Below are 27734 nucleotides of genomic sequence, written 5' to 3'. Positions count from 1 at the left end.
ATGTCCAAACCACCTCAGTGTATTTCTCCTAATCTTCTCAACCACATCCACATCCACCCCACAGCGTTCCTTCACTTCTTCATTCGTCAACCTGTCCCTCCACGTCACTCCACATGCTCCTCTCAAGTAACTCATTTCCACTGCTCTCACTCTTGACTTGTTCCCCTCTTGCAAGGTCCATGCCTCGCTTCCATACGTCAGGGTAGGGATCACAATACTATCATACTATCATACATTTAAGTACTTAGGTAGTGTGTTGAGTAAGGATGGCAGTTTGGAGGGTGAAGTGCTTGAAAGGATACAACAAGGAAGAAAGGTTGCTGGTTCCTTGAAAGCAGTGATAAGAAACAGGGAAGTGAGCATGGAAGTGAAAAAGTTACTACATGACAGTATTGTGATACCAACTCTAACGTATGGAAGTGAAGCCTGGATGTTGTTGGAAGGACACAAGTCAAGAATGAGAGCAGTGGAAATGAGTTATTTAAGAGAAGCCTGTGGAGTCACATGGAGAGACAGGCTGACAAATGAGGATATAAAGGAGCGTTGTGGTATGGATGTGGAAGTGATAGGAAGCATTAGGAGGAATACACTACGGTGGTTTGGCCATGTGGAGAGGATGGAGGGTGAAAGACTGATGATGAGTGTGTATGTGAGTGAGGTGGAGGGGAGGAGAGGGAGGGGGAGGCCGAGGATGAGATGGAGAGGTATATGAGAGAGGGAGGTGTGAGGTGGAAGCAGGGCAGTGAAATGGCGAGGGACAGGGCGGCGTGGAGGCGATTTGTTTGTGGCCACCCCGAACGGGATTGCGGCGTCTGGCAATAGAGAGATAGATAGAACTTCCATATCTTGCCTTTTTTCATGTTCACTTACATTATTCCATTATACCAGTTTCAGAAGATTTTCTATATACAGGTTGCATGCAATTCATATAATACAAAATACTGTCACCTGTTACAGATTCCCAGTACAGTGAACTCTCACATTTGGCGAGTTTTTATTTGGTGATGAGATGGGATTGTACACAACACTCTAATTTGGTGACAGAAATCTCACATTTGGCGACTTGATTATAATAAAAATACTGTATACTGTAACTGTAATCTATAATTTCATGCCAATTGATTTCAACAATTTTCTTTATTAATCTGAATTAATTTCAACAAAATTTTGTTTGTAATGCGAAATTCGAGTCTTGACTTCTCGACAAAGAACAAGAAGATAAACCCACGCAGACTCCCAAGCAACTGACAACGACGAAACTCTCACATATTGAGTGACTGTTCCCGACTCTAAGAAGAAATAGAGACAGTTGTTGCCAGTGGAGTGATTGTGTTCAGCTGGTACAGAAAATGAATGAAATATCAACTTTCTTCTTAACCCCTAAGACGCGGGTCGTCGCGTTTGCGACGCTCGCCGAAAAGGACATAACGGCAGACCGTCACATTTGCGATTCGAGTTAATTTTGAATAAACGCGGGCAAGCAGGTTCAAGCTGGTATTGTCTACCAGTACCACCACCCTTTAGCTACTATTAGCATACTTGACCTTTGTACTACTGACCTCCGTTGTTGCCAAGTATCGCTTTTTTTACCCACCTCCCCACCGCGGCCCGGCCACCCTGGCTGTGATATATGGCAGCGCGCTGACTGCTCAGAAATGTCAATCTGCGCTTTCCTCTCACAAGCAGTTTATGCTAATTGGAAACGCTTGTTTCCCCAGTTGTCACACTACTTTTTTTTTTGCGCGGTTTTCTCCTGTTTAGCATCAGTTTACCGCAGGATTTCAAGGAGACATTATAGTGAATTCTAGCTCTTCCGCGTCAGTGCCTTCCAGCCCTCCGCAAAAGGGCTTTGTGACCCCTACCCCTTCTAAACCCTTACTAGGGAGTGCAAAGGGCCTGAGTGAGTCGGCTATAGGCCTAGAACTACTGAAAGCCTCTATGGACTACGGTAGTGATGTTGGTGTGTGGTCAAGCAGTGCAGAATCAGACACTTTATCGTCGAGTGCTGAGTCTGAGGTGCAGGAAGAGGTCATTGCTGTGCCTAGTACCTCGTCAGGCAAGGCTCCACAGCAGAAGGGAGTGGCATATGGCAAGGGGGCCAAGAGGAAGCGAAGTGGTGACCCCGGTTCTCAGTCATTGTTCTCCGCAGGCCAGCCATTGTCCCCAACCTCAGGTCAGGCCGCCGCCATACCACCTCGCACCCCCAGCCAGATTATCTCGTCACCATCGTCTGCAGTGATTTCTCCAGAGTCTTCGGAGTCTCCTTCACCACCTCGAAAGGGAAGTAGGCAGTCTGGTAGTCGTAGAGGTTTCTGTAGGCCCTGTGTTCGTGCTGGCACGAGTTGGAAAGTGTCTACTAGTGCTAAAATTAGTGGTAAGGTTAATCGCACTAGGCAACTCACCACCCACCCTACCGTGAGTGAACTTGAACCTCCTCCCACTCTCCCCACCACCACCACAACCGCACATTCCCGACCTACCTCACCCACCGCCACACGGCCTGCCTCACCCACTGCCTCACGGCCTGCCTCACCCTCCGACGCACCCACCCACTCCCAGCCTAGGCAGGGCACTCTGGACGCCTTCGTGTGGTCTGAGGGCTGATTTTGTGCCAGAGTATCTGCCCTTTGATTCAACTGGGTGTGGGATCCAGGCTGACTTCCCTGTCCCCGAGGGTGGTGAATGTTTGGACTACCTGTTGGCCTTCCTGGATGACGAAGTCATGCAGCATATTTGTACCGAGACCAACAGGTACGAAGGACAATGTGCTGCAGTTCATGAAGGTGAAGGTGCAACGCCATCCACGTCGCGGATGGCAGCATGGGTTCCTGTGACGATCCGGGAACTATTTGTATTCGTCGGCTTGATGCTTCTCATGCCACATAACTGGAAGCACAAGCTCGAGGAGTACTGGAGTGCTGACGACCTGTGCCCCACACCCATCTTCAACGAGTACATGACTCGAGATCGTTTCAGGCAACTCATGACGTACCTGCACTTCGCAAACAACGATAAGGCTTCCCAGACTGACCACCTATGGAAAGTGAGGGAAATCCTGAACTTGATCAAGGACAAGTTTATGACGTTCCTTCGGCCCTTCAAGAAAGTAGTGATCGACGAGTCCTTGGTTTTGTTCAGGGGCCGTCTTCGGTTCGTGCAGTATATTCCTAGCAAACGCCACCGCTTTGGAATAAAGTTTTTCGTGCTGTGCGACTGCAAGACGGGGTTCATCCTCGACTTCGTCATCTACACCGCCAGCAATGTGGACTTGGACAAGACCGACCCCCTTGGATTCTCTGGCTCTGTGGTGAAAGTGCTTCTGGAAAACTACTTCGGCGGGAATCATGTCCTGTATACTGACAATTATTATACAGCACCGAAACTCGCCAAGTACCTTTCAGAGCGGCTCCTGTGGCACTGTCAGGAGCAATAGGGCACACTACCCTGCCTTCCCCGAGGCTGAAAGATCAAAGCGGGGAGACGTGCACCTGAAGAAATCAGACAAGATGCTGGCGATACGGTGGCACGACAAGAGGATCGTCAATATGCTCACCACAGTACACAAGAGGGAAATCCAAGCCACAGGGAAGGTCGACAGAAGGACTGGCGAGCCTGTGATGAAGCCTGATGCTGTAATTGACTACAACGTCAATATGCGGCTGGTGGACAAGTCCGATATGATGATCGGAGAGATTGACTGCCTAAGGAGGAACCGGCGCTGGTACAGGAAGGTGTTCTTGCATTTGCTTGATATGTGTATGCTGAATGCCTTCATCCTGTATAAGATCAAGAACAGGAAGCCAGCTACTTACTCTCTCAGGCGGTTTTCAAAGACTTGTGTCTACCAGCTGCTTCAGCGTTTTGGGCAGGTACTGCCATCAGGTCCCAGGCGCCACTCACAGACACGTCCAGACCGCCTACAGTGCCAGGACTACCTTCAGCGACACCGCCTGGAGCCACTGCCTAGCACTGCCAAGAGGGGGAAAGCACTGAGGAGGTGCTACGTTTGCAGCCACACCATCCAGCAGGAACGAAGTTTTAGACGCACCTCCTTGCAATGCAAAGAGTGTCAGATTCCCCTGTGCGCTTACCCGTGTTTTTTTGACTACCACAGCCTGAGTTGATATTGAAAATAAGGGTGGAAATATGTAAATAATACTGAGAGTGACAGTGATACTAGTGTTTAGTTTTCTTGTACGTACTGACAGTGACAGTCTGTTGAGTGTAAATTAGTGTATGTAGTTGTAAAAGCACTGACAGTGACAGTGATTTCAGTGTAAATTATTGTACATAGTAATGATATAAGGATTGAGAGTGACAGTCACTCCAGTGTAAGAAGTTGAAAGCATATTTTTCTATTCTGTGTTATGACAGTGACAGTTTGGTGTGTAGAAAATTTTATTTTTATAAGTAATGACAGTGACAGTGATGAATAAGGCACTAAACTGACAGCGAGAGTGAAAGTGAGCGATAAAAATGAAGTGCGAGCGGCCGACAGGAACGAGAATAAAGTGACTGGCGTAAGGCAGAATAAAAGCGCGCCGCGGTGGTCTTTCTCATTCCCGCTTCACAATACTGGCAGTGACAGTGATTTTTATGGCCGTAATCGTGACATGCGAGCCTTTGGGAAGTACTATGATGGAAAATAATGTAGTATACGTGTTTTTAGCTGTGAAAAGGGAAATGTTTGTTCAGCGACGGGAAGACCGCCGCCGAGCTGCATGTCGGCCGTACGCTCCATTGATTGTAGCCTTATTTTCAGTGCTTATTGTACAAATATGGATTCCAAACTACCTGTACGTTGTAGTATAAAGTGTACTGTGACAGATTGAGGCTGTGGTAGAGGGGAAACCTGGTTGCTGGACATGTGAAAGTGAAGATTTTGTTACCCAACTTTGCAAGTCTCCACAAGTCCTTGGGTAGTCCATGAAGGCTCAACACCTGTCTCTGGAGAAAGCTGAATGTAAGTACTATCTGCCATAAAAATTATAATGTTCTAGGGTTAATCTCTGATTTTTGGCAAATATTTTCCTACAGGTACTCAGACCGCGATACAACCCCGCCACATGGGGGGGGGGGTCGGCTCTCGACGGCCGCGCTTTAGGGGTAAAAGGAATACAGTAAGAACATAAATCAACAACAAGTGCTCATCACTTGTTACTTGGGCCGACAACAGAGTGAAGATACTGCACCAGCTGAAGCTTCCCTCTCCAGTGATCCTGACCTAGTTGATGATGCCATAGACATTGGAAGCACTCCAGATGACTTCCATTTTGAAGGATTTGGCTCAGATAAAGATCCACAGGAGGAAGGGACAACAGACGCTACAGGGAGAGAGGCTTCAGGACCCGTATTAACAATGATTCTCAAAATGTTTCTTAATTCAATATTTAGCTTGTCATCTGCACTTAGCTGAGAAAAGTGCTTAAGAATATTTCACAAAGGACTTAAAGTCATATTCCCAGCTAAGGGTAGGTGAAATGTTGTGACAAATTGCCCAAGTATGAAACACCTCATGTAGCAAAATTTACAATATGAAATAATATGGTTTAAAAGCAATAACAATCATAATACATAAGGAAAATACAGTATTACTAAAATTTATTATTTACTGACTCTCCCATGATGAAATGTAATAAAATTTTATTGTCATCAATTATCTATTTTCCAATATAAACAAAGGTGCAGACGAATCCTCAATGCCCTGTATGTAAACAATCACGCCAACTAAGGCATCCATACACCACACACCACGTGTACATGAAGCCCATTATTTTCTCTTCTTATGCGAGTTTTTCTGTTTTGTATTGTTTCTTAGCTAAAATAAATTGAATCATGTTATGTGTGTTTATCACATGATTTACACCCACTAATGTTATAATGTACTGTAGGTGGAAAATCAGTCCAGTCATGCATTCCCAAAACCAATTTATTTTTTTCCCATTAGTTATTCAGTTCAGATTTGGCGAATTCCAGTTTGGCAAGGTTTTTTTTCGCACCTATTACTTGCCAAATGTGAGAGTTCACTGTACTTTACTTAAGACAGAGTGTAAACAGAGCATGGCCTAATACTCAATAAGTGGCGGCGTCACTACACCCTTACATTTTTCTCCCATGTAAAATGCATGGGGTGCAGATTCTTATCCTTCCTACACTGTCACATACACAAAATCATAAATGTATGGAGACCTTTACCTATGGCCATCTGGACATACTGTCTTGAATATATTCTGATGACTAACTACGCACCTACATCTCAAAGCATATTACCACAGTGGTACAGACTGCTAGTAATATGCATCTAAAGTTGCACAGTACTGTATACAAGATAAAAAACTATGAAAGTATGCAAAAAGTACATTCTGACATGATATTAATGAAATTCTATCACTGCCTGCAACATACACAATCATTAGGAGGCCAAGGCATAAAATAAGTACAGCACAGTAAGTCACTACATAACAACACAGTCATATTGAGACCCTAACTGAAGAAACAGGTTCAGTAAAAAACAGAAGTAAAAGAAATCTTTGGATGAGAATGTGCTGTGTGCTGACCTGTCATATCTGTCCTGCCAATGGTCACACTGAGCTCTGAGGACAGCCACCTGGGGCTGAGGGTAGTGGTCGGGCCGGTCCTGGGCCATCTGTGCCTCCAGCTGCACGATGGCCACGTCTCGGTCCAGCAGCCGCCGCCGTAACACCTCAACCTCACTCTGCAGCGCAGCAGTGCTCACACCGCACCGCACACAATCACCCACCTGCTGGTATCCCGTATTCCGCATTATTAGCTTTACACTCCAGCTGCATATACAGTATGGGCAGTCCTCAATATAGGTACGGGATGAGTTCTAAATATAAAATATTTTTACATACAACTGCTACTGTAAACTGGAGTAACTAGCATATCATAAGTGGCAGTGGAACTTCAACTGGCCATTTTTCTTAAGTTTACTGAGGACTTAACAGCAAAAAAAACAGATGTCCTAAAAGTCTACAGTAGTTATATCGAGGACTGCCTTTACTGTACTCTCCACAAGCATTCTTACTAAGCAGTGTTCACATCTACATCTGCTCACTTTAGTCACATCAGTAAGTAAATGGTTCAGGTTGCTGACTGCAAGTAATCTTTTCATTTTCAATTTCAACTATCAAAATGCAGATATCAGGAAAGTCTTCCAAGCCATTGCCCCATGCAAGCTAATCACCAAGATATACAACACAAATAGGGAGAACACCATTAAATGCTGGCTTGCCAACTATTTACCTGGCTGACAAGCACATGCTACATTTCAGGGCATGTCATTATGAAAATTCCCTAATGGAGTTCCACATGGTTCTGTTCTTTTATGCAATTTCTTCAACCTATACATGCATGATATTCCCACACCCCAGCCACCCACAAACAATGCCTCATAGGCAGACATAACCATTACAACCACACACCACACTACAGGAGCACTTAGGGGAAATACAGGGCCAGCCTTTGGGTAATAAAAAGAAACACCCAATACTCTACAAACAATATATTAGATCTGTGATGCCCTATGCCTTCCCAGCATGGGCTCCCATCCTATCTAATGCCTGTACTCACTACAACACCTTGCAAACCTACAGAACAATGCTCTATGCACCACCACTGGCTACACAAGAACCACTCCCACAACTCACACTTTGACACTAAAGTCATCCCAGTCAGAGAATACCTGGATATGAGAGGCACACAATTACAGGCAGCAGCCAGTGCCATTGCACAGCATCCCTGTCATTACATGACAGACACAGACAACACACCTCGGCACATAAGACAATCGCCACACAAGTATTATCAAACCTTTTATGACAATATCCACCACCAGACAATCCAACACCAGCACTGAAGAAACACCTAGATACTTGATGCATAGGGCAATACAATACCTCAATCAGAGCACAGTATTATAACCCATCCCTCCTGGCATTCACCCAACAGAGATGCTCTTCAACATATTTGACTGAGTTCATCCAGCCAGCAACAGAGCAGGGCATCATCCTGCCCTCCTCAGCTAACAGCTTAGATTTGGGTTAGGTGGAATCACAGATGAAACATGTCCTGCTTGCAGATGGGCCCCACACAGCATAACTCACATAATGGAGAACTGTACAGAACATGCCACACTAAGACAGTCACAACACACACAATGTAGGGAACCTATGGGAAAAACCTGTAGGGGTAGCTGCTTACCTACAGTACATGGGTCTGCTCAATCAGGTGGACTGGTGTTGAGCAAAAACAACAACACTCAAACTGTATAATTTAATGACTGTTGCATTCAGTTTCTTAACCCATTAACTGCGCATGGCGGTTTTTTGGAGGTGTCCGTGGTGAGCAGACATAAGAGTAAAAATGAAATTTCCCAAAGATCAAATTTTGTCTTAGGAACTGACAGAACACATTCCAAAGTATATAGTAATGAAATATTAGCTTAATATTTACCTTGGTAAAGCCATGGATGAACATCGAAGTGTCTGATTCCCTATTGGAATGTATGGTTTTCGTTCTCTTTTTCGGTTTTGGTTTTGAAGGCTCAAACATGCTTGCATGGGTCGGCCTTGGTCACCATGGCACTATATTCGAAAATCACCTGCGCAGCCAGGGCTGTATTGAGCAGTTGCACTCGGAACAGCCCAGGCTGTATAGTGCAGTTAACGGGTTAATGTTTCAATTAACTTTTATGTGATTTGGTGCCATTTTCTCTTCAATAATCTGCTTCAGAAGACACTTATTTTGGAACAAAAAGGCCAGTGAGCTTTCTTGTGACATACAGTAGACCCTTGCTGAAACGGACTAATTGGAGGGAAGCCAGGCTCAATGAAACCAAAAGTTTGTTAAATCTGAGGTTGGGGCCCCCCACCCTTCTGGTAAAAATTCAAGAAAATGTCTGAAATTAAATGAGTAAAGTATCTTATTCTAATACTAAATGAAAGCCATACCCATTTATCACTAGCCTTGGCCCATAACTTTGCCCTTTTGCTGCTTATTTCACATCCATGTCAAAGCACTTCTTTATGGCTAGTACAGTAATGTATTACCATAATCTGTAATTACAAGTCAGCACTCACCATGGGGAGAAGGCAATTTCAGGCCAGGTTGAATTAAAAATGGAAGGAAACATAACTGTACACTCTTTGTATAGATGGTGGTACACTTCTTACAATGCCACATCTTGTAAACTATTCACTGGGTGAACTGTCATTCACTGTCAGTGTTGGCAAAGATGACATGTGACTCTAATGTCACAACTGGTATAGATAGTCCTAAGGTGCTGGAGATCGGGGTACTGGAGGTTGTAGTGCTGGATTCTGAAGCTATGTGGAGGCTGGGTAGGGAAGTTCAATGCTAGACACAGTAGATGTTATCTTCTTAAGGCCATACTTGTGCATGAGTTCAGTCCTGTTCGGCTTCTCTCATGAACCTCAATCATCTCCATCTTCTCTGCAATGGTAATAATTCTCCTCTTTGCTTTTTCAGAAGGGGAAGTGCTGGGAAATTTCTTACCAGAAGCCATTTTCCTTGGTCACAATGGAAAAATGCTCGGCAAAGTCTAGAGACATCAGACGTGCAAGCAGTTGTCTGAACAAAATAAAAAACAAAAGACAGGGCAAGACTGAGGCTAATCATGCTGGATACAGCATCCACAGACTTTGGCCCTGCCCAGGCCTACCATAAGTAACCCTAAAAATAGCTCAACCCATCACTATTCCTGTTCACAAGAATAGTGATAGCCACAGTGGGTGGGTGAAGCTGCTGCCAGCCTTGGAAACTATGTCCGTGTTACCCCGTGTGCTGGCTGTGTAATGCGCCCCACTTAATGACCATTGTTAGGTATAGCTGAAAAAGTGTGTGGTGAGCTCAGAGGTGTTTGAAAGGGCTATGTGATGTGTCTAATTCAACAATTGTTTCGTATAGCCAAAAAACAATTTGGTGGGCTCAGAGGCATTCGGAAAGGCAGTTTGGTGAATTCTGAGGCATTCAGAAGAACTGCATGGTGCACTCTATTTAACCCCTTAACCCCTAAAGCGCGGCCGTCGACAGCCGACCCCCCCCCGTGTGGCGAGGTTGTATCGCAGTCTGAGTACCTGTAGGAAAATATTTGCCAAAAATCAGAGATTAACCCTAGAACATTATAATTTTTATGGCAGATAGTACTTACATTCAGCTTTCTCCTGAGACAGGTGTTGAGCCTTCGTGGACTACCCAAGGACTTGTGGAAACTTGCAAAGTTGGGTAACAAAATCTTCACTTTCACATGTCCAGCAACCAGGTTTCCCCTCTACCACAGCCTCAGTCTGTCACAGTACACTTTATACTACAACGTACAGGTAGTTTGGAATCCGTATTTGAACAATAAGCACTGAAAATAAGGCTACAATCAATGGAGCGTACGGCCGACATGCAGGACGGCGGCGGTCTTCTCGTCACTGAACAATCATTTCAATTTTCACGGCTAAAAACACGTATTCTACATTATTTTCCTTCATAGTACTTCCCGAAGGCTCACATGGCACTATTACGGCCATAAAAATCACTGTCACTGCCAGTATTATGAAGCGGAAATGAGAAAGACCACCGCGGCGCGATTTTATTTTCCCTTACACCAGTCACTTTATTCTCGCTCCTGTCGGCCGCTTGCACTTCATTTCTATCGCTCACTTTCACTCTCGCTGTCAGTTTAGTGCCTTATTCATCACTGTCACTGTCATTACTTATAAAAATAATATTTTCTACACACCAAACTGTCACTGTCATAACACAGAATAGAAAAATATGCTTTCAACTTCTTACACTGGAGTGACTGTCACTCTCAATCCTTATATCATTACTATGTACAATAATTTACACTTAAATCACTGTCACTGTCAGTGCTTTTACAACTACATACACTAATTTACACTCAACAGACTGTCACTGTCAGTACGTACAAGAAAACTAAACACTAGTATCACTGTCACTCTCAGTATTATTTACATATTTCCACCCTTATTTTCAATATCCAGTCAGGCTGTGGTAGTCAAAGAAACACGGGTAAGCACACAGGGGAATCTGACACTCTTTGCATTGCAAGCATGTGCGTCTAAAACTTCGTTCTTGCCGGTTAGTGTGGCTGCAAACATGGCACCTCCTCAGTGCTTTCCCCCTCTTGGCAGTGCTAGGCAGTGGCTCCAGGCGGTGTCGCTGAAGGTAGTCCTGGCACTGTAGCCGGTCTGGACGTGTCTGTGAGTGGCGCCTGGGACCTGATGGCAGTACCTGCCCAAAACGCTGAAGCAGCTGGTAGACACAAGTCTTTGAAAACCGCCTGAGAGAGTAAGTAGCTGGCTTCCTGTTCTTGATCTTATACAGGATGAAGGCGTTCAGCATGCACATATCCAGCAAGTGCAAGAACACCTTCCTGTACCAGCGACGGTTCCTCCTCAGGCAGGCAATCTCTCCGATCATCATATCGGACTTGTCCACCAGCCACATATTGACGTTGTAATCAATTACAGCATCAGGCTTCATCACAGGATCGCCAGTCCTTCTGTTGACCTTCCCTGTGGCTTGCATTTCCCCCTTGTGGACTGTGGTGAGCATATTGACGATCCTCTTGTCGTGTCACCGTATCGCCAGCATCTTGTCTGATTTCTTCAGGTGCACGTCTCCCTGCTTTGATCTTTCAGCCTCGGGGAAGGCAGGGCAGTGTGCCCTATTGCTCCTAACAGTGCCACAGGATCCGACGTCATGCTCAGAAAGGTACTTGGCGAGTTTGGGAGCTGTATAATAATTGTCCGTATACAGGACATGATTCCCGCCGAAGTACTTTTCCAGAAGCACTTTCACCACAGAGCCAGAGAATCCAACGGGGTCAGTCTTGTCCAAGTCCACACTGCTGGTGGTGTAGATAACGAAGTCTAGGATGAACCCCGTCTTGCAGTCGCACAGCACGAAAAACTTTATTCCAAAGCGGTGGCGTTTGCTTGGAATATACTGCACGAACCGAAGACGGCCCCTGAACAAAACCAAGGACTCGTCGATCACTACTTTCTTGAAGGGCCGAAGGAACGTCATAAACTTGTCCTTGATCATGTTCAGGATTTCCCTCACTTTCCATAGGGGGTCAGTCTGGGAAGGCTCATCGTTGTTGGCAAAGTGAAGGTACATCATGAGTTGCCTGAAACGATCCCGAGTCATGTACTTGTTGAAGATGGATGTGGGGCAAAGATCGTCAGTACTCCAGTACTCCTCGAGCTTGTGCTTCCAGTTATGTGGCATCAGAAGCATCAAGCCGATGAATACAAATAGTTCCCGGATCGTCACAGGAACCCATGCTGCCATCCGCGACGTGGATGGCGTTGCACCTTCACCTTGACGAACTGCAGCACATTGTCCTTCGTACCTGTTCGTCTCGGTACAAATCTGCTCCATGACTTCGTTATCCAGGAAGGCCAACAGGTAGTCCAAGCATTCACCACCCTCGGGGACAGGGAAGTCAGCCTGGATCCCACACCCAGTTGAATCAAAGGGGAGATCCTCTGGCACAAAATCAGAGCCCTCAGACCACACGAAGGCGTCCAGAGTGCCCTGCCTCGGATGGGAGTGGGTGGGTGCGGCGGGGGGTGAGGCAGGTCGTGTGGCAGTGGGTGAGGCAGGCCGTGTGGCAATGGGTGAGCTAGGTCAGGCCTGTGTGGTGGTGGTGGTGGTGGGGAGAGTTGGAGAAGGTTCAAGGTCACTCGCAGTAGGCTGGGTGGTGAGTTGCCTAGTGCGGTAAACCTTACCACTCATTTTAACACTAGGAGACACTTTCCTACTCATGCCAGCATGAACACGGGGCCTATGGAAACCTCTACGAATACCAGACTGCCTACTTCCCTTCCGAGGTGGTGAAGGAGACTCCGAAGACTCAGGAGAAGGCACAGCAGACGAAGATGACGAGAGAATGGGGCTGGGGGTGCGAGGCGGTATGGCGGCGGCGTGACCAGTGGTTGGGGACAATGGCCGGCCTGAGGAGAACAATGGCTGGGAACCGGGGTCACCACTTCGCTTCCAATTGGACCCCTTGCCATACGCCACTCCCTTCTGCACAGGAGCCTTGCCTGACGAGGTGCTAGGCACAGGAATTGTCTCTTCCTGCACCTCAGACTCAGCACTCGATAGTGTCTGATTCAGCATGGCTCGATAACACCGCAACGTCACTACCGTAGTCCATAGAGGCTTTCAGTAATTCTAGGCCTATAGCTGACTCACTCAGGCCCTTTGCACTCCCTAGTAAGGGTTTTGACGGGGTAGAGGTCACAAAGCCCTTTTTCGGAGGGCTTGAAGGCACTGACTCGGAAGAGCTAGAATTGGACATGGTGTCACCTTGAAAGACTGCGGTAAACTGACGCTAAACAGGGGCAAACCGCGCGAAAAAAAGCTAGTGTGACAACTGGGGAAACAAGCGTTTCCAATTAGCATAAAGTGCTTGCGAGAGGAAGGCGCAGATTGACATTTCTGAGCAGTCCGCGTGCTGCCATATATCACGGCAAGGGTGGCCGGGCTGCGGTGTGTTGGTGGGTAAAAAAAATAAAGATACTAGGCAACAACGGAGGTCAGTGGTACAAAGGTCAAGTGTGCTAATAGTAGCTAAAGGGTGGCGGTACTGATAGACAATACCAGCTTGAACCTGCTTGCCCACGGTTATTCAAAATTAACTAGAATCGCAAACGCGACGATCCGCCGTTATGTCCTTTTCGGCGAGCGTCGCAAACGCGACGATCCGCGTTTAAGGGGTTAACCCCGGGGTGTCACTTTCGTGATGCTCAGGCGCAATGGATCATGCCGCGGGGCGTCAATTTTGCGATTCTATGTTATTTTGAATTCTCCTGGGCTTTCAAGTGGTGGCTTGTATCATCTATCAGTACTGCCAGCGTCCAACAATAGTCAGCACTGCTAATGTCATCTGTACTCCCATCCATTGTTGACAATATAGCTATTTATCACCGTTCTTGACTCCCCTCCCTACCTCCCCTCCATTACCCTCTCCTCTCACCTGCCCGGCCACACTGCGCTAAGCAAATCTTCCCCGGAATTTTCCACTGATTTCATCCATTGAAATAAGCCCTATGCCCTATTCTTATACAAAATAATATATACTAAAAAAAAATAAGGTAACTGATAGTGCCATACACCTGGAGTTGGCTAATTATCACCTGGCAACACCCCACGTGCACTTGTTTGCTAATTTTCCCTGGTAATTTCCCCTTAAAATATGCCGTATAATCTATTCTCGTTATAAAAATATATATAAGAAAGGAAGGGAGAAGCCTATGTGATATTTACATTCACCTGGAACTACCTAATTTCCTGCCAATCATTTCACAGCATATAAATTAGGAGCTGTCACCTCGGTGACATTGTCAGCCCTTGGCAGCCCCAATATCCGCCTCGTCATTTAGTTCATTGTTGTTTCTTGAGATGAAAGCATGTAGCACTCGCGCCCCTCCATTTCTGCTGCTTCTAGAGGGCCCTGTGACCTCTACCTCTACTAAACCTCGTGTGGGAAGGGGTATAGGACTAAATGACTCTGCTGTGGAGAGTGAACTGGCTAATTTATCCATGATAATGATGGACAGTGACCACAATCTTTCTGGTGAATCGTGTGATGAGCCAGTGGAGGAAATGGTTATAAACTACGAGTGCGTCAGTGTCCCAAGTTCATCCTGACTCCAAGGGAAAGGAGCCCTTAGTTACTGGAAGTGACAGTGTATAACATAGTGTAAATAAAATAGAAATGTAAATAATTACTCATATAAGAATATGAGTACAAATACTTGGAGTAATGACAGTCAAAGCTTTGCTCTCTATGCTAGTTTACTGAACGAGAAAGTTGCCTGGAGTGAAAATAAACTATTACTGAAGGAAACTTATGGATAAATACTGTATAAATATATAAGTGTAATAAAGTAATAGGAATATAAAGTGTGAGTGTGCTTATGAATAATAAATGACAGAATACCAGCGAGGAATGAGCGCAAGTGGGAAGCTCGTAAGCGCTCATAACTTTCATTGCTTTCACAGTTTTTTTTTTTTTTTTTGGTGTATGGATTCCAAATTACTTGAAAATCATAGTGTTTCTAGTGATAATATCAGGCTGTGGTAATCATATTATGGGGTGCCAAGAAGTGTAAAGTGGAGAATTCATTACCCAACTTCAGAAGTCTCCACAAGTCCTACGGTACTCGACGAAGGCTCAACAAACATCCCAGGAGAAAGCTGAAGGTATGTGCCATATGCACACAAAATTATAATATTCTAGGACTAATAAATGATTTTTGGCAAATATTTTTAAAAAGTCAGTCGGAGCGCGAATATCCTCACGGGACACGCAAGGATAGCAAAAACACGACCGCGGTGTAGGGGTTAACGACCAGTGTTTGGTATTGCCAATGAAAATTTGGTGGGCTCTATGGCATTTGATAAATCAGAAATTTGTCCAATCAAGGTCTGTTACAGCGAGTATCAACTGTAAATATAAGAATACATGAAACTCTAAGCAAGGTGAAATTCTCCCAGCAAAGCAGTGGAAAAAATGACCATTCATTACAAAATGGCTTGGATATTTCTTAAAACTACCTGCACCACTGAATTCATAAATGTTGTTATGTCAGATACTGTATGTCAGATGAAGGAATAACAACTAAAACAGGGAGTAAAAATGGTATGTTAGCTGTACTGTAGTCAAAGAAACGTAATGAGATTTACAGTAGTACACCAGACCATCGCTATAACAAACCCAGCATAGCGAATGTCAGATTTAACGGACGCCATGAAGCCCACTGAACTTTGTTGCTTATGACGAACGATGTCCGTTAACCCTTATGCCGCAGGCTTGTTTTGCTTTGACTTGCGGCTCCCGCGGGCATATTCGCGCTCCGACAGACTCTCTAAAAATATTTGCCAAAGATCAGTTATTAGTCCTAGAATATTAAAATCACATATACTTATGGCACATACCTTCAGCTTTCTCCTTGGGTGTTTGTTGAGCCTTCATCGAGTACCGTAGGACTTGTGGAGACCTCTGAAGTTGGGTAACGAAGTCTCCACTTTACACTTCCCGACAACTCGTAATATGATTACCACAGCCTGATATTATCACTAGAAACACTAATCTATGATTCTCAAATAGTTTGGAATCCATACTCCCCCCAAAAAACACTGAAAGCAATGAAAATTACGAGGGCATATGACCATCCCACTTCCGATCGTTCGCCGCTAGTGTTGTCTATTATTCATAAAAACACTCACAGTTTATATATCTGTTACTATATAACACTTATATATATCTACAGTCTTTATCCATAAGTTTCCTTCAGTAATAGTAGTTTATTGTCACTGTAGGGATTCAATTTCTTTCAGTAAAATACGTAGCATTCACTTTCTCGTCCTGTATACTAGCATTGAGAGTGAATGTCACTTTCACCTTCACTCTCATAACTCATAGTATTCATACATGCTAGAGTGAAACTTTCACTTTCATTACTCCTAGTATATATACTCGTATTCTTATAATACCACTCATTTACATTTCTATTTACGTTCTCTACTTTATTTACATTATTTACAGTGCTCGTCAGAAGAATCCAGCGTTGTCCGCCGGGCGCGCAATACTTATGGCCAAAAAAGAATCACCCATTTTTGGGGGTAAGAATTGAGCCACAAGTTTGAGCTCCGAGCATGACGTCACGGTAGCCTGGGGCCTTCTGACGCGCTGGTTGGTTCCCGCCTCAGTCGCCCACGGGCTGCCTGAGAGAGAGGAACTCCGCCGAGTGTCCCTCTCAAATTGCGCCATTTTTTACCGAGTGTCCCGCAGTGTTTTGGCCTTCAAAACTTTGTTATGGCACCTACCCGTGAACTATCGAGTGAAATCATATCCCAGATCATTGCTCTAAAGGAGGCAGGCCACCAGACAAAGGAAATTAGTGAATTGGTTGGTGTGGCACGATCGACAGTGCGTCGTTGGTGTGCGCGGTTTCGGGAGGAAAACAGTGGTGAAGTTCCCACAAAGAAACCGAGGTCTGGTAGGCCTAGGAAAACTTCCCCAAGGTCTGTTAATGTTTTAAAACGTGCAGTGGAGTTTAATCCTCGTGTGAGTGCAAGGAAAATTAAGGAGAGCAACCCAGAAGTGTTTGGTGAGGTGTCAGTGAGAACAGTGTCTCGTAGGGTGCATGAGCTTGGTTACACAAGTCACAGGCCTGTGAAAAAGCCTCTTCTCTCTAGCAGCCAGAGAATTCGTAGGCTTGCCTTTGCTAATAAATATCTAAATTGGGGTGAGGAGCAATGGTTGTCAGTGTTGTGGTCTGATGAGGCAACGTTTAGTGTTACCTGTAACAGAGGAGCATGCAAAGGTAGTGACCCACTTGACCCATGGTATGTAGAAAGCACAGTTAAACATCCTGATTCACTCATAGTATGGGGTTGTTTTTCAGGGAAGGGTTTGGGGAAGCTTGTTGTACTTCCCAAGAACCTCAGAGTGAATCAGGATGTTTACCTGGAGCTTCTGTGTGATCATTTACCAGACTCCTTCGAGCTAACAGGTGCACGAGTGTTTCAGCAGGACGGTGCACCTGCTCACAAGGCCAAATCGGTCACCAATTGGCTTCGTGACTGCGAGGTATCATTCATGACAGACTGGCCAGGAAATAGCCCAGACATCAACCCGATTGAAAACCTCTGGTACCTCGTAAAGAAGAGTCTCCAAGGGAAGGACGTGAGCTCTCTGCCTAAGCTGGAAGCCGCCATTCGTGACTCCTGGGACAAAATACCGCTCCAGCACCTCAGGAGCCTCGCCCTTTCACTTCCAAGACGTCTCAGGTCCGTGAAGAAACGTAAAGGCTACCCTACGAAGCACTAAAGGTAAATAAAATGCATTATTTATATGTTTTTTCAATGTTGAAAGGTTTGTTTCTCAGGAGGGACGCAGGGCGCTCCATACTTCTGACGAGCACTGTACATTCTATTTTATTTACACTGTGTTATGCACTGTCACTTGAAGTAACTTATAAAACTATTTTCCACTGTTCACTTATATTTACATTCATTGCTTTCTTGCTGTTAACACATTATTTACAATTTATTTACAATTCCACTTGCACTGTTTTACTCAATAAAAAAATCATAGTCACTCTCTATCAATTCTCAGCCCTTTACCTCTTTCCACACGAGGTTTAGTAGGGGGTAAAGGTCACAGGGCCCTTTGCATGGGGTTATAAAGCGACGTAAGTTAGCAGGAGCAAATCAGACATACTCCCACTTTCAAAGACGACAGTGAACTGATAGTGGTGGCCTCCTGCCGCCTGGCTAGGGTAGGTGCAATACTACCAACTTCAGCCTATGAGACCAGCTGATATATAGCTATGAAATGATTGGCAGGAAACCAAGACAATACATAATAAATTAGGTAGTTCCAGGTGAATGTAAATATCACTTAGGCTTCTCCCTTCCCTCCTTATATGTATACTGTATTTCTTACGAAAATAGATTATACGGCATATTTCACGGGGAAATAAACAGCGAAAATTAGCGAACGAGTGCACGTGAGGTGTTGTCAGGTGATAATTAGCCAATTCCAGGTGTATGGCACTATCACTTACCTTATTTCTTTTTTGTATATATTATTTGGTATAAGAATAGGGCATAGGGCTTATTTCAATGGATGAAATCAGTGGAAAATTCCAGGGAAGCTTTACTTAGCATAGAATACAGTGTGGTGGCCTGCAATAATTAGGTAGTTCCAGGTGAATGTAAATATCACATAGGCTTCTCCCTTCCTTTCTTATATATATTTTTATTACGAAAATAGACTATACGGCATATATCAAGGGGAAATAAACAACGAAAATTAGCAAACGAGTGCATGTGAGGTGTTGTCAGGTGATAATTAGCCAATTCCAGGTGTATGGCACTATCACTTACCTTATTTCTTTCTTGTATATATTATTTGTTATAAGAATAGGGCATAGGGCTTATTTCAATGGATGAAATCAGTGAAAAATTCCAGGGAAGATTTACTTAGCGTAGCACGGCCGGGCAGGCGAGAGGATAGGGTAATGGAGGGGAGGTAGGGAGGGGAGTCAAGAACAGGGAGAAATGGCTAAATTGTCAACAATGGATGGGAGTACAGATGAGATTAGGAGTGCTGACTAGTGTTGGACATTGGCAGTACATATACTGATAGATGTAACAAAGCCACCACTTCAAAGCCCGGGCGAATTCAAAATAACACAGAATCACAAAAGTGTCGCCCCGCGGTATGATTCCTTGCTCCCAAGTGTCACGAAAGTGACGCCCCGCGGCTAAGGGGTTAAATGGGGCAAAATGGGTCACAACAAGTGTTTCCTACCTTTTTTACTCCAACCTGGCCTGAAACAGCCCTCTCGCCATCGTGACTGCTGAGTTCTAATAACAGACTATAGTAATAATGTACTTGTCATGAAGAATTGTTATGACAAGGACGTGAAATAAGCTGCAAAATGGTAAAATTATGGGCCAAGTTAGTGTAAAATGGGTATAGTCTGCATTGTTAGTATTACACTATGCTATAACATTCATTTATTTTCAAATGTGTGCATAAAATCCCACCTCAAGGAGGGAACCATCAGATATAACATTACTGGCTTTAACCCGCACCATCCCAGGCATTTTTGCAAGATTATACCCACCCAATCCCGGACCAAAAACGGAAAAAATTTTTATTGCATAAAACAATCCAAAAGGACATATAAATCAAGGAAAAGCAAAAAAAAGTACTCCTTATAGGAGAAATAAGACCAGGATGGCAGTCCATCGTGTTTTTAGCCCAGTTTCCCAAGCTGTGAGCAATGTTTTCACACCCAGCTGGGCAGGATGAGACAGAACGGGGGAGGAGAAAGGGGGATTCTCCTTTCTCAGTTCCTCCACTGGCTCATATTCCTCCCCAGAATAGTTATCCAGGCCGAACAGGGTAGTACTCCCGAGGGGAATGGGAATGCTGGTGATAGGGAGAGCTGGAGCTCCTGTTTCACTAGCTATCTAACCATTCCCCTTTGCTGACCTTTTCAGTGTGACAGTAACATGGAGAGTAGACCAGCATACTCTCCCAAACATTTCCTCTAACTGTCTATGCACTACACCACATGCACTTTACATTTCACACAACGTATCCCACTATGTTACAGGGGTTGGCGCCAGCAAGGGCATGCGGCCAGAAAACTTTGCCCCCGCTACCTAGTGGCGGACTTCTGGGGGGTAGGTGTGGCGGGGGTTCCGCCAGCATAGATCGTGGGTCCAGGGCGAGATGGGGCTCGGACCTGTGCTAGAGGGTACAGGGCATTGCGGTTCCCAGGCTGCCGCTCCCGCCCAATAGAAAGGGGCCCGAACCTGGGAGTAGCGCCCCAGGAGGCTGCCCTATCAGTGGGTGTATAATGGTGGGATAGTTGCAGTGCCAAGACGCGCTTGGAGGGTGTCCCTGCAGCTGTCCTGGCAGGGTGCCCCGAGGCCACTACCACAGCCACTGGTAAGCTGGTGGGCTAGGGGTCCCAGATCCATTGCCTGGACCTGGGACTGTGCAGCGAGTGGGACCTGTGCTGTGTCTGTCCCCCTTTATTAATACTGAAGATGACAAAACAAAATAAGTTTCAAAGCAAGCCTGAGGACAGTAAATCACCCATGGGGATAAGGGTGGGTTCATGGAATGTGGGAAGTTTGAGGAGAAGAGCAGGGGAAGTTGTTGAGGCATTCAGTAGGAGGTGGGTGGATGTGGCGTGTTTGCAGGAAGTCCGGTACAGGGGTGGATCAGCCAGAAAGATTGTTGGGAAGGACTGTTGCTATAAGTTGTTTTGGCAGGGGAGGTCAGACGGATATGGAGGTGTTGGTGTGATGGTTGCGGAGAAATGGGTGGAATACATTATGAATGTTTTGAGAGTAAGCGATAGGATATTGGTAGTGAAAATTCTGTTGGGAAGAAAGATAGCTGCGATTATATCGGCATATGCTCCACAGGCAGGATTGGATGAATCAGAGAAAGATAGATTCTGGGATGATTTAATACGTGTAGTGGGTGGTATGCGGGATGATGAGATAGTGATTTTGGGAGGGGACTTAAATGGTCATGTAGGTGAAGCAGCACAAGGTTATGAAGGAGTGCATGGGGGATGTGCATATGGTCTAAGGAATGCAGAAGGGGAAAGGATACTCGAGTTTGGGGAGGCAACGGACATGATTGTGTGCAACACATATTTTAGGAAAAGAGACAGTAGGTTAATTATGTATGAGTCTGGAGGAAATAGCAGTCAGATAAATTATTTTCTGGTTAGGAGGGCCGATAGGAGGTTAGTGAGGGATGTTAAAGTTATAGGAAGTGAGGAGTGTGTGCAGCAGCACAAACTAATGATTTGTGATATGGTGCTTAAAGAACAAGTGATGAAAACGAGGACTTATGTACCTAGGAGGAAAATATGGAAGCTGAAAAACCAAGTAGTAAGGGATGCCTTCTATAGTGAGTTGAGGAGAGTGGTGGCTGAACAGGGAGCTGTAGACAGACGCGTTAATGAACAGTACAGAGCCCTCAAGAACAATTTCTTGAGAGTTACTGAAGTAACATGCAGCTGGACAAGAGGACCACCAAGACATAAAGTAACTTGGTGGTGGCATGAGGGTGTAGAGGCTGCAATTAAGGAGAAAAGAAGGCTTTTCCGGGAATGGAAGAAGGGGGGTGTAGAGGCTGCAATTAAGGAGAAAAGAAGGCTTTTCCAGGAATGGAAGAAGGGGGGTGTAGAGGCTGCAATTAAGGAGAAAAGAAGGCTTTTCCGGGAATGGAAGAAGGGTGGTAGGAAAGAGGAATATTTGGCTGCCAAGCGTAAGGCTAGAAGAGAGGTATACAGGGCAAAGTCTGAGTCACAGAGACAATTACTTGATAACCTAAATCATGGGGAAAGGAAAAATATATTTAGGGTGGCAGGTCAGGTGAAGAGGGATAATCGGGATATTATAGGTGAGCAGTGTGTGAAGAATGATGAAGGAAGGGTAGTGGTGAACAGTGAGGATATTAAAGATGCATGGAGAAAGCATTATAACCGGTTGTTGAATGAGGAGTTTGACTGGGACAGGGAAGGTTTGGAGCCAGCAGATCCAGTGTCTGGCCCTTGGCCTTTGATTGATACTGCTACTGTGAGTGAGGCAATAGGCAGGATGAGAGTGGGGAAGGCAGCAGGTGTGTCTGGGTTGACTGCCGAAATGTTGAAGGCCTCAGGCGATATAGGGGTGAGTCTAGTCACTGACCTGATAAATAGGATTATTTATGAGTGTATTGTCCCAGATGATTGGCTGAAGAGTGTAATTGTAAATGTGTATAAAGGGAAGGGTGATGCCCTGGAAAGAGGAAATTATTGAGGTATAAAGCTTTTAGATCAGATAATGAAGGTAATGGAGAGAGTTTTAGAAGGTATGATTAGAGAAAGGGTGAATATTGATGAGATGCAGTTTGGGTTTATGCCAGGTAGGGGGACCACTGATGCCATATTCAATGTTCGACAGCTTCAGGAAAAATATATTGGTAGGAGAAGGGATCTTTATTTTGTTTTTATTGATTTGGAAAAGGCCTTTGACAGAGTCCCTAGAGAGGTGGTGAAGTGGGCAATGAGAAAGCTTGGCTTGGAGGAGTGGCTGGTTAGGGTGGTTATGGCCATGTATGTGGGTGCTCACACCCAGATGAGAGTGAATGGAGATTTGAGTGATGAGTTTTCCGTGAATGTTGGTGTGCATCAGGGGTCAGTCTTGAGTCCCACGTTGTTTATCATGGTACTTGAAGCCCTTTCACGTGACTTTAGAAATGGACTCCTGTGGGAGTTGTTGTATGCTGATAATTTGGTGTTGATTGCAGAGAATGAAAGGGAGGCGGAGGAAAGGTTTAGGAAGTGGAGAGATGGTATGGGGCAAAAGGGTTTAAGAGTAAATGCAGCTAAAACAAAAGTGATGATATCTAGGGTTAGTGGCGGTACTGTCAAAGACAAGGGAGAGTGGCCATGTGCAGTTTGCCACAAGGGCGTGGGAAGTAATTCCATCTTGTGCGGTGTGTGTGATAAATGGGTGCATAAGAGATGTAGTGGTATCAGAGGTAGACTGCGAGATAATGCTGATTTTATGTGTACGGCGTGCCGGGGTGAGCAGGTGGAGATTGTCAGACGTGAAAGGACTGAACTTGATGGTGAATCTCTTGAGTGTGTGGAAGAGTTTTGTTATTTGGGAGACATGTTGTGTGCTGGAGGTGGGGCTGGAGCTAGCTCTGTGGCTAGGGTGAGAAGTGGTTGGAAGAAGTTCAGGGAGCTCTTGCCTCTCCTGACAGTGAGAGGGCTCTCCCTACGTGCTAAGGGGTCTTTGTATGCAGCATGTGTTAGGAGTGTAATGCTGTATGGCAGTGAGACCTGGGCAGTGAAGGAGGAAGATATTCGCCGGCTCAGACGTACAGAAATGACAATGATTAGGTGGATGTGCAGTGCGTCCCTGCATCCAAGGCCTGGAGGGACTGGGTTACAATGGAAGAGTTGAGAGGTAGGATGGGACTGGAGTGTATTGGTGTTGTGATGAGGAGAGGTAGATTGAGGTGGTCTGGACATGTGGAGAGGATGGGGGATGATAATTGGGTGAGGAAGGTGAGAAGTGTTAATATTGGGGGTGGGGTTATGAGGGGTAGACTGAGAAAGACATGGGACGAGGTCATTAAGTGTGACCTTAGGGTTAAGGGACTGAACAGGGAGGCTGCAATGGATCGTGCAGCGTGGAGAGCCGCCATTAGGTGACCAAGGCCGACACATGCAAGCATGTTGGAGCCTTTAAAAACGAAACGAAACGAAACGTCTTTTTCTTCTGAAGAATCACTAAATGAAGGGACAGAAGGGTACATGTGACAATTTCAACAGCCTCCTCCAGCCCAATGAGGCGGAAAAATGGCGTGATTTTCGTGACATCCTGACGCTCTGACAGACAGTGGCACACTGATGTTACCCACCCACGCAGAACCAAACTCAGTACTACAACTGCTTGGACACAGTGTTGCCAATACATTAAGCTACTCCTTAGCAAAAAATAAGCTAGATTAAAGCAGTTTGAGACGTGCTACAGCACTTGAACTTTGCTGTCGGCACCATCACATCACTGGGATTAATCGAGACGTTTTGTACTGTCGGCACCATGCCAACGGCGGGATTGTACAGGTTAACAGACCAGGCCTTCCTTCAATTACCGTAGTCCATTATAGTGAAGGTCTACTAAACTACTGTTTGGAATTAACACTGTATGGTAAACGGTAATGCCAATAATATAGGGCAAAATAATACAGGGCAATACATGCCCCATTACCCATGCAACTGTACTTAGGTACACACCAGACCATGAGTATTCCTCAGCACTACCATTATACTGTACAGTATATGAACCATAACATTAAGCACAATTTAAGGCAGTAGTGATCTATCATATCTTATGTACAGTACTCTTTCCAACTTCCTCTTTATGCCACCATCAACAATTTTCGTAAAAATGCCCTTTCGCATTAACTCTTTCAATACATCTTTTTAAACTACTTGCTGTCCCTAGACCACCTGATTCAGATTAGGAGAAACTTTCTAAACTAGAGAGGATAGATACAGCCTTTATGAAATGCTTAACTACATACAGCTACTGCAAATTGATTTAGGACACCCCTCCACAAGGTATTAAAAACACAGAAATCATAGTATATCACAATGTTTGTTCATGAAATGCCATTCAATAATATGAAATCAAGTTTCCCTTGTTTTTCATGACAGTTGGATGCATTTTGGCATGGAATCACTTAGATCTCTTAAGTAATCTATGGACATTTCTTTTTACCAAACAATTGTCAGTTCAGTCTTGAGGTTGTCCAGATTGGGTGTCTTCTTTTCTGCCATGATTTTCTTCATCTTTGCCCAGCAGTTTTCTATCGGATTTAGATCCAGACTGTCGCCAGACCAGTCGAGGACCTCAAACCGATTATCCTGAAGCCATTTTGCCACCTTTCTTGACTTGTGAAATGGAGTTGAACTGTGCATGAAAAAGTCGCACCCATGAACAACAAAAAAGTTTAACAAATGATCTTTCAGACCTTGAATGTACCAGCCACCATTCATCATCAAGCTCTCAGGAAGAAAGTAGAGGCCTCCCCTTCCCATTTCACCTGAGAAACACCTCCATACTGTTACTGATTGTGGGTGCTTTAACAGTCGGCATGTGTAAGCAGGGTCATATCGACTACGGGAGGCAGGGCGATGAACCTTGGCAGAACGCACTTGTAACACCTGAAATGTGCTTCCATCGGAAAATGTAACTTTTCTCCACTCATCTGATGTCCAGTGTGCATATTTCTTGGCAAACTGAATGCACTGCTTCGTCATGTGGTCAGTGAGAAGCAGTGTCTTGGCTGCGGTGTGGCTTGGCAAACCCAGCTCCTTCTGCAAGCGGTGTTGGATAGTTAGAACTGAGATGTCTTGTAACAGCTGGGGATGCATTCTCTTCAATTCTGTCGAGGATTCTTGATTACTTCCCTCTTCAGAAGTGGATCTGTACCTCTGGATGTTGTCCTCTTCTTTCCACCACCATGCTTGTGCTCTGGTACAACATCAGGTGGCAGGCTGCGTGCTGCAGCAAGAATTTTCATGACGGTCAACTTTGCATGTCCAGTTTGTTCACAAATCGTGTTGATAGGGACATTATCCTGCCTCCATGCAATGATACGGACCCTCTCATCCCTTGAGCAGTACTTTCCAGGCATGACAACTCGACTCTAGGAAAATAACAGGGCAAACAATAATGCACATGAAATAAGAGGGAGGTGTAAGCTCGAAGCGACGGGAACCTATACTTCCACTCTCACTTCTGGGCAAGCACTGATGTGCTGAGTGTTTCACCACCTCCTGCCAACACCAGAGGATTGCCAGTTACTTCTTGCCCCCCAAATTCACTTGGCAGAGGTGGAAACACAAAGCAAAGACAGACAACTCTCCCATAGCAAGTCTGTGTGTAGGTCCTAAGTCAAAATGTAGTAGGTGTACCTACATACTAGTGCCCCCATCAGCTTATAAAAAAAAGAAAGAAAAAAAAAAAAAAAAAATTGTGGAATACTATAAAAGTCATACCCTTTTGCTGAAGAAACTAAGCTTTTAATTAGTGATAACTTTTTACTGAAGATGCCCCCCCCCTTTTTTTAAGAAGCATTTCTGCCACCACCTGTGCCACCATCACCAAGGAGTGTAATGAAAGTGATCAACAGAGTAGCACAATTTCAGTGCTGTTACTTATGCAATCACCCACCTGCAGCAAAAGCAGTGTTAGTGTGGCCTCGCCTTCTTGGCACCGTGCTCACTGTGAAGTGAATTATCTCCCATGCAATTACAATGCTGAAACAACAGCACTGTATGTTGACATTTAATCTGCATACATTTTTATCTTTATAGTTTTTCTTGCTATCCCAAATGCTTTTATTCAGCTTTGGGTGCAATAAAAACAAAAAATCAGTGTAGTCTTTCTGCTACTCACCTGGCGGACATGCCCTCTGCTCATCTCTCTGGCCCTGCCTCATAGAAGCTCACTAACCTCACCATCTGTGAAAAAAGATGTATTAAGAGTGACACGGAAACTGAGACTAGTGTAAAATACATACAGTACTGTGGTTTTCTAAGTTTCACAGGGGTTCAGTTTCAAAGAACAGCTGTGAAGTTTGACAAACCAGTGTACAGTACACTTACAGCAAATATAAATTTGAAATATTCTTAAGTATCAGCAGTAAGAAGTACGGTTAATTAACATAACTCCACAAGCTGTAAGGAACAAAGCAATAATGTCTACACTATAGACGGAGCTGTCTGCCAAGTTTGGGTGAAATATACGGTATCCTAAAAATAAACAGAAACAGGAATAACAGTACATAACAAAATGTTTCATCTGTAAGGAAGCACTAAATACAGGTAACACAATTAGTTGGCTACCTTGATATATGCAGAACAAACCAGGTTTTGACAAAACGATCCAGCAGAATGAATGATCTATCTATTGCCAGATACCTAAATCCCATTATAAGTGAGAAATTAATCTAAAAACACAAACAAAAAATGGCTTCAGAATAAGTACATCACTGCATTTTCTTTCCATACTTTTATAGAAGACTAAAGTTTCAGTTTCATTAGCAGATAAATAAACCCAAATGTTTCCATTCATACATAAGAAATAAAAAGTTTGACAGACCTAAGGCTGACCCATTAAAACTAAACACCCTCACTGATGACCCCCTTACAATAACCAACGTATTTGTTGATTCATTTTCATCTATTTTTGTCCCTGAACCAGCTACTAATCCTTCCCAGCACCAGACTTGTATCAATAGTATGTCTACCATTCACTTCAGCCATACTGACATTGAGAACAACCTTAAAACACTGAAAACTGACAGTGCCGCAGGTCCTCACAGCCTACATCCTGACTCCTGAAGGAATGTGCATCTGAACTAGCATAACCACACACAATTCTGTTCAACAAGCCTATGCGCACTGGGACTGTACCCACATCCTGGAAAGTGGCAAGTGCCATCCCTATATATGAGAAAGAATCCAGGACAGATCCATGAAACAACCAACCGATTGGCCTGAAACCAATTCTCTGCAAAACAATGGAGCGTATAATCTGTAAAACCTTGT

The 27734-nt window shown here is 44.8% G+C and overlaps 1 protein-coding gene across 2 annotated transcripts in view; it reads right to left on the bottom strand.

Moving 5' to 3' along the window:
- LOC145411516 (uncharacterized) overlaps nt 1-26650 on the bottom strand; it is a 65882-nt gene extending 39232 nt beyond the window's left edge. The window contains exons 1-3 of one of the 2 annotated variants that reach the window (XM_080281526.1): nt 26581-26616; nt 26356-26441; nt 6558-6760 (exon numbers count right to left, since the gene is read on the bottom strand). In XM_080281526.1, coding sequence (XP_080137652.1) covers nt 6558-6646 — 89 coding nt within the window. In that variant the 5' untranslated portion in view covers nt 6647-6760; nt 26356-26441; nt 26581-26616. Of the gene's footprint in view, nt 1-6557; nt 6761-26355; nt 26442-26580 lie in introns of both variants that reach the window. The other variant, XM_080281525.1, reaches the window with a different exon arrangement.
- Between the last annotated feature and the right edge of the window lie 1084 nt (nt 26651-27734).

The sequence above is a fragment of the Coenobita brevimanus genome, chromosome 90 (genome assembly GCF_032717465.1).
Source record: "Coenobita brevimanus isolate Jiangsu-jjx chromosome 90, ASM3271746v2, whole genome shotgun sequence".
Lineage (NCBI taxonomy): Eukaryota > Metazoa > Arthropoda > Malacostraca > Decapoda > Coenobitidae > Coenobita > Coenobita brevimanus.
Note: the sequence above shows the minus strand (reverse complement) of the source record. Positions and strands in the feature narration are given on the sequence as shown.